At 33.9% G+C, this 7340-nt stretch overlaps 1 protein-coding gene across 1 annotated transcript in view; it reads right to left on the reverse strand.

Moving 5' to 3' along the window:
• The window catches only part of LOC117112175, a 10748-nt gene extending 4075 nt beyond the window's left edge, over positions 1-6673 (reverse strand). Inside the window, exons 1-9 of the mRNA XM_033255245.1 lie at positions 6518-6673; positions 5161-5286; positions 4013-4257; positions 3390-3574; positions 2307-2443; positions 1619-1766; positions 1323-1437; positions 851-1000; positions 64-229 (exon numbers count right to left, since the gene is read on the reverse strand). Coding sequence (XP_033111136.1) covers positions 64-229; positions 851-1000; positions 1323-1437; positions 1619-1766; positions 2307-2443; positions 3390-3574; positions 4013-4257; positions 5161-5265 — 1251 coding nt within the window. The 5' untranslated portion in view covers positions 5266-5286; positions 6518-6673. The remainder of the gene's footprint in view (positions 1-63; positions 230-850; positions 1001-1322; positions 1438-1618; positions 1767-2306; positions 2444-3389; positions 3575-4012; positions 4258-5160; positions 5287-6517) is intronic.
• Between the last annotated feature and the right edge of the window lie 667 nt (positions 6674-7340).

Here is a 7340-nt window from a genome sequence, read left to right on the forward strand (position 1 = left end):
GAAGAGTTGAAAAAATAGATGGAAGTTTCTTTCTAATTTCACTTCGGGTCGGGCTTGGCATACCTTTTGGTCAAATGTGAGATGCCATTCGCTTCGTTCTAGATCCAATGGTTCGGCTGCGGTGGGGTAAGACAACTCTGGCAACACTTGTGGTGGTGTAATTTCGTCAAGCACAACCTTCTCTTGTACAGTGACAACAATTCTTCCTGTCTTTGGATCGTTTTGCACGCTATAAAAACAACATTATTATTGACAATACAAAAATACAGTGTAATACTATTAAAGTATTATATGTTTTAATAATAACAAACAAATTATCCATTAATTAATATTTAACTTGCCGTCAAATATTGGCGATAGAATTGTTTAGAAAACCCTTCTAAAAACTTAGCAGTTAAAATAAATTTATAAGCTATCGTGTGTTATTTGTTATTAAATTTAAATTATTATTGCTGTACATCATCATCACCATTATCACTATAATGTAACTACTATTATTATTATCATTATTATTATTATTATTATTATTATTATTAATTATTATTATTATTATTAGAAATTGGCAGGGCGTGAAGAGAATAGACGATTAACTGATATTTATTCAAGTAGTAACTTTCTGCTGGAGGTTGAGGACAGAATTTCAATGTACAGTTCATCCTCTAATTACAGGCAATTCTAATTCCGAGACGCCTCTACTTTGAGACCACTTTTTACAAATTACCAGCTAACAATCTAATTCTAACACAAAGCTAACCCTCTTATTGGAGACCGAACACCGAGAAAATCTCAAATTTTCAGTTAACAAAAGTGGTCTCAAACTAGATGGCGCACTTTATTTAGGCAAGCGTACCCGTTATCATCAGTAGCTGTGAAACTGAAGGCGTATGTTCCCTCCTTCCATGCGCTAAATGTGACAATAGCTTGGACTCTGGTTGAGGGCGGGTGTTTAGTGTATTCAAACGTCATCTCATCGGGCCAGCTTCCTTGGATTTCAGTAATTCTAAATTCACAATAACACTTCAATAAATCACAATGTGGTATGTTACTTTATTAATGTGGATAGATTTTGATGATCGTGCCCACACATCATTAAATTTAATTTAAAAAAAATATATACTATAATAGTTGATAAATAAAAATATTGAATTGTTATTATTATTTTATCAACTGTTTAACTATTTATTAAATTTAATGTGTGGGTATGATCATTAACATCATTATAATAAAATGACTGTGTTTAGGCCAATAAACATTGATTTAGCACTTATGTTAGATTGATACAACCATATTTGAAAGAAAGTCATATACGTTTGTTGACATACATGTTACCGTCACTTCCAGGAGGAATATAGGCGATAACTTTGCCACGGTAACTTTCACCAGGAGCAATTACTGTACACTCGTCTACCTGAATCACGGGACCAATGCAAGATCCAGCTGAAAGGTAATCGAAAAACATTAGTCCTTGGTGCAAGGAAAAGGAGATCAATATGATACGCCTTCTACGTTTATGCAATTGACGACAATAATCTGTCTCTTATACACATCTAGATGTGTATAAGAGACAGATATATACCACTGATTACAATAGCAAATAAATATTATGTACTCTACTCACGCTGTGTCACGTCGAGAAGAAATTGATAAGGAACGGTACTCTTGGCTATCTTGCTTTCTGGTGTTGAGAAATCTTCAATCATGACAGAGGCTCCGTACCAACCTGGAAGATCATCTTCACCAGTTTCAAATTGGATAGTGCAACGCTCCTGTTATAAAAGGTATCATTTGTTATTACAATATCAATTGTGACACCGGCAGGGGTATAGGGGCCAGGGCCTGGTTGGGAAAACATTGCAAAGCAGCCCATTATTTAGTCTGTAAGGTGCTTTAAAAAGTATTTTGACGGTCCTGAGTGCCATTTCTGAGGTTCTAGAGGTGTTTTTTTTCTTATAATGGTGGGCTTAGGTCGGTTGATCTTTCTATTAAAAAGCTTAGCCCCCCTCCTTCACCCCTCTTTCGGGAGTCTTTGGCACCGCCACTAGAGTATATATTCATAACTTGGGAGCCTTTTCAATCATAGGAAAACGATAACAAATTCGGTTTCCAAAAAAAATCGGGCACTTGACGAGAGTCATACGACCTGAACTTGACGACGCGAAGCCGTCTGCTGATTGTGGGTAACAAATAAAACATAGAATATATAGAATGTCTCAATCAAAACTGCAATTACTTTATAGTTTATTTGAAAAAGAAAATCTGTGATGTATATTTGATATTATAAACTTGATAAAGATAGGCCTACTTACTTTATCCAAATATGTAATTTCTGTTGGTTGATCACAAACTGGAGTCAAATCGGAGGCACTACGTTTCATTGGGCACTCTAAAGCTGAAGAATTAGCCCATCGACATCTAATAGTATCGGAGATGTCAGGATCCGTTGCTGTTGAGAGATAACTATAGTAAATAGTTTATCAGCATATCTACCATTTAGTCAATCAATCAATCAGTCAATTAATAAAGCAATCAATCCACCAACCAATCATTTAACCACCCAAACAATAAAACCATTAAACTCACCAACCGACCAGCACAATCAAGTATGCAATCAATCAATCAATTAATGAAATCAATCAATCAATCCATCTATCCATCAATCAATCAATCAATCAATCAATCAATCAATCATCAATCAATCATCAATCAATCATCAATCAATCAATCAATAAAAAAACAATCACTCAACCTATCAAATATAGGATTGTTTAATTAATTGATAAATAAATCAATCACTTTACACACTCCCAATTTCTTAAATTAATCAAATAAACGCCACGCCAATCATATGCTCTAATGAAAGCTGTCGTCATTGAACGTGATTCTATAATAAACAAAAAATTATCTATTTATCTTTCAGTTATTCGTCATACCAATAAATTCCGCAAGGTATGAAAGTATAGCCAATCAATCAACCAATATCAATTAATGACAATCTTTTAATATATAATTAATAGAAGGCTATTCTTCATTTCACTCATGCTCATCATAATGTGTACGTCAGTTGTAATTCTTTCACGAAAACCCCCATGTAGGTTTAGCAACAAGTGAAGTTGAATAATTTGATGGTTACAATGCTGACCTCCAAATCCCATGGTCCTATGTTAAATTTCAGTCCCGGTAACATGATTGTTTTTCTCGGCCAAAAAAAATCAACTCCTATAACGTCTCACATTGAGACATAAGTAAAACATCGTTTGTGTATGTTTGTCTTGTGAAGGGATTGTCACTTAGAAAATGACTAAGTTCTCTGTTTGGCATATCATTCATAATCCAATTTCAGGCACAATAGTAATATATAAAAACAACTTTTTGGAAATAAACTAACTTACGACTTAAATCAATGACTCTCTTGCAGCCTTGGCGAACTCGGTAGACTGGAAGGCCAGCCGTTATTCTCGGAGAATTGTTTTCAATTGTGGTATCGACATCTGTGAGAAGAGACCAGCATCTTCCTGGTCCGTAATTTTCAAGTTTTACCCAACTACTATCAGTGCATGGTCCTGTTGTGTGGTAACTGTTGAATAGACATAAATGCTCCGTATTCAGATAGTAGTTAGGTTATCGAATGAAATCTTTAATAGAAAATCCCTAATTACGCTTTCTTAAAATAGGAATGATGTTTTGCCCTACCTGACGTGTTATCGTACTAAATGCTCAGTACGTTCCCAAATACTTGCGAAAAAATATCGCAAGTTATTCGACTGAGAATCGAACCCACGACATCCAGATAACTTTATAGCTTGGTGGTGTCATAACCACTAGACCACAGAGCGTACACTTTGTGGCTAGTGTTGAATCCGATTTATTAAAATAGTTATTAAAATCAAATTGTGATGAGGAACTCTTAATGTGAAAACAGCGGTTTTATAGTATAAAGAAAATTCAATACTATTTACCAAAGACCTTATAATATAATTATTATTTTATTATAAGATCTTTGCTATTTACTCACATCATTTGAAAGATCGGAACATCTGCTTGGAAGATTGTGGATCCTTTGAGTATACTCCAACCCATTTCCTGACTGATGGAGGCGCACTCCATACTGAGTGGACTCAGAATGTTCTTAATTTGAGGACAGTCATTACATTCAAGCGCAAGTAAAGTCTCAGCTACAAGCTCCTGACCAATGTGGGTGCAGTAGTACTCCGGATAGTAACCGATCAGTTGAAAGGCCATTCGCCAGTACACTTTAATCTGATGGAAACAGAAAGGGAGAAATGTTCAACTACATTTGTGGTCTCTGTGAAGATGAAGGCTATTAGAGTAGAATTTCTTCTTTTGGGACACATCTATTCAGTGACAGTCCAATAAGAAGACACTGGAAAACTATACCCTGTAACACTACGACACATTATCAAAGAGTCGAGAACACTTTTTGAGTATACAAAAAACCCTATTCAACCAATTTTAAGTTTTTTTAGCCATTTTTTGTGTGTAATTTCATATACGATATTTCAATTCCTAACCTGATTTCTAATTCATTTATATATATTGCACATCCAATAGAAAGCTCAATATTATAACAAAATAATAATCTTTGATCATTCATTGATAGCATTTAAGCAATGGAAGCGCTGTTTTATTTATATTTGTTTAACGCAACTTCTGCTGGGAGGTCCATTTTTGTAGCCTATTTATATTTGTGTCGATTTTATATCATTAATTCGAGAATTTTGCAAGTTAGTTTCTACTGTAACTCTTTTTAAAGTAAATTGCACTAAAATGTTAAAATTATCTATGGTCAGGTTGTAGGACTGTGTGCCAAAACCGTCTTAAGGGGATAAAGTTGCATTCTAGGTTAATGTTTATTAAGTGTAACCTATTCAGGGACACGCCTTAAGCGGACGCTGTTTTTGATCCCGAATGTGTCTGTTACTATGTCATTCATCAACTGTGTGATTCATAATCAAACTATCAACATTAGAAAAAAATTTATCCTCTTCGATCATCATTATTATCTGATTCCTGAAAATATTTTGGTTGTCTCTGGAATTTCTTTTAGACATTTAAGGCACTTTCATTACAGGCTGCGGATCATTGATTTTTTTTATAATCAAGATAACATGCTGTATTGTTTTGAGTAAAACAAGTTCTTACCTTTGATTCACTTAATTTCTCCCAATAAAAAGTTCCACCTCGGTAATGTGTAGCAGCTACTGCATGAAGCAATACCACCGCGCTCACTAATGTTATCAACCTCATTTTGTTGATCTAACGGACAGCCTAATCAAGGAGGTATAAAGTTAATGTGGATATAATTCAACGACGTTATAACATCAGCTAGTCATACAGTCACTTTCATTCGTTATAGCGACACTTCGCATGTACCCATAAATAGTTATGTCAAATTTAAAAAAAAGGTATCATTTACACAAATATAAAAAAGGTATGCAAGTATTCTTACAGCTAAAAGCACAGTTTACAAGTTATCGCGTTAAAGCATGAAATGATGCAGCTTCGATGTAGCTTTCTGTGGCGATGTAATATGCAAACTAGTCGATGAATTATGATTGGCGAATCAGCACGTTCAGATTTTCTATAATATTGTCGACTATTGGGGGCGTACTGGCAATAATCTAGTTCCTTTTACTTTTTTGACTACTCTCCTCTCTCTAGATTTCGACTAAAATATCAGTAGCAAGGAATCATGTGTTGTGTTAGTCGTAAGTTAGTGGCAGAGGCCAAATCTTGGCACACTCAAACATGTCCTTTTCATTAACTTAGGAAGTTGTTGCAGCTTAATGAATTATCAGAAGTTCACATTCAAAATTGAATATCTTTTAACGTCCAGGCCCAGCCGCCTTCGACTTAAACCTCAATACAATGGAAGTACCGAAAACACTGTCGGTAATTTACCATCATTTTGTAGTTATGGTTAGAATATTGTTTTAATAAATAGTACAGCAGCAGCAGCAGTGGTAGTGGTAGTTAGTTTATCCAATTATTTTATAATCAGCAGGCCGCTAAGGAATATATGACCTAAAGTTTAACCAATTTGACCAAAAGAAGAACGTATTTAAAACAAAGAGAAAAACAGATTAAAATTAAGCAATATATTTAGTAGTAATATTAGACCTGTTATAATTATTATATTGTTTTTAATATTATTATTATTACTACTGCTATTAATATTATTTGTTGTTATTATTATCATTATTTATTATTATTATTATTAATATTATTATTATTATCATGCATCACATGTATCATATTGTAAATACATATTTAAGAATTCATTCAACCAGATAATGTACTTACCATAGCCCTGTGGGAGAACAATCGAATTCTTTTGAACAGGTTTAAGACATAATAAATTACTTTTTTTCACAGTTATTATTATTGTGGCTATTTCACTATAATACAATCCATTTAACTTAATGTAATTGTATGTATATGAATTTATATTTGCAGATTGAATGAATCCTATAGATCAATTATAAATGACATCGCTTACCTGTGAAATTGTACTGACGATTTCCCCTCCTCTTAAGTTGGGATGGAATGAATTGAAAGTTCGTCTGAACGCTTTTATATGAAGCGGAGTTAAATCCTCCACCTGCGGCCGGCCGTTTGCAAACTGCGTCCATTAAACTTGTACAAATCAGTAGGATTTGTTTAATGCCGTTCCATTAAAATTCACGCAAAAGCCACCAACCTTTTGGGAATATTGAGGATGTACAATGTACATGGCGATTCCAGTTCGATTAGTTTTTTTACCAATTGTCTTTATGGAAAATGTTAGTGGCGACGTTTCAAAAGTTTTTGTTTATACTTTTGTATAGTTCATGATGAATGTGATGATTTTTTACTGTACAATTTCCGGAATGGTCAGTAATATAATTGTAAACAAGTTGAAAACAAAGTTGATATCACTAAGCGACGTTTGCCAAACAATTTAGACCTGTCTCATTCGCTTAACTTTAGCTAAATTAGGCCTGTATAATTCACATACTGTGCTTATTGTTTAGAAGAGTTTTTGAAGGGAAGTTTATTCGAGGGAGGCGTTTTTTTTGTGTGTGTGTGTGTGTAAAATGAATACGCCTATACTCAAATTCAGCGCCCCTTAATTGCAATGTAAGTTTGAAACTACAACACATAATTGCTGAAAAATATGTTATTGCGTGATCATAAAGACATTTTGTTTCCAGCTAGGCTAGAAAAAAGATGTAATTCTACTAGAGTAGTAGAACATTAATAGAATGTGTTGAGAATGATGTTGCTTCTATTAGTTTTAGAAACATTTAGGAGGCTTTTTTAGCGGAAAATAATATATATAT

This window comes from Anneissia japonica, unplaced genomic scaffold (assembly GCF_011630105.1).
Source record: "Anneissia japonica isolate Jap-2015-1 unplaced genomic scaffold, ASM1163010v1 scaffold2707_len876726_cov182, whole genome shotgun sequence".
Classification (NCBI taxonomy): Eukaryota; Metazoa; Echinodermata; class Crinoidea; order Comatulida; family Comatulidae; genus Anneissia; species Anneissia japonica.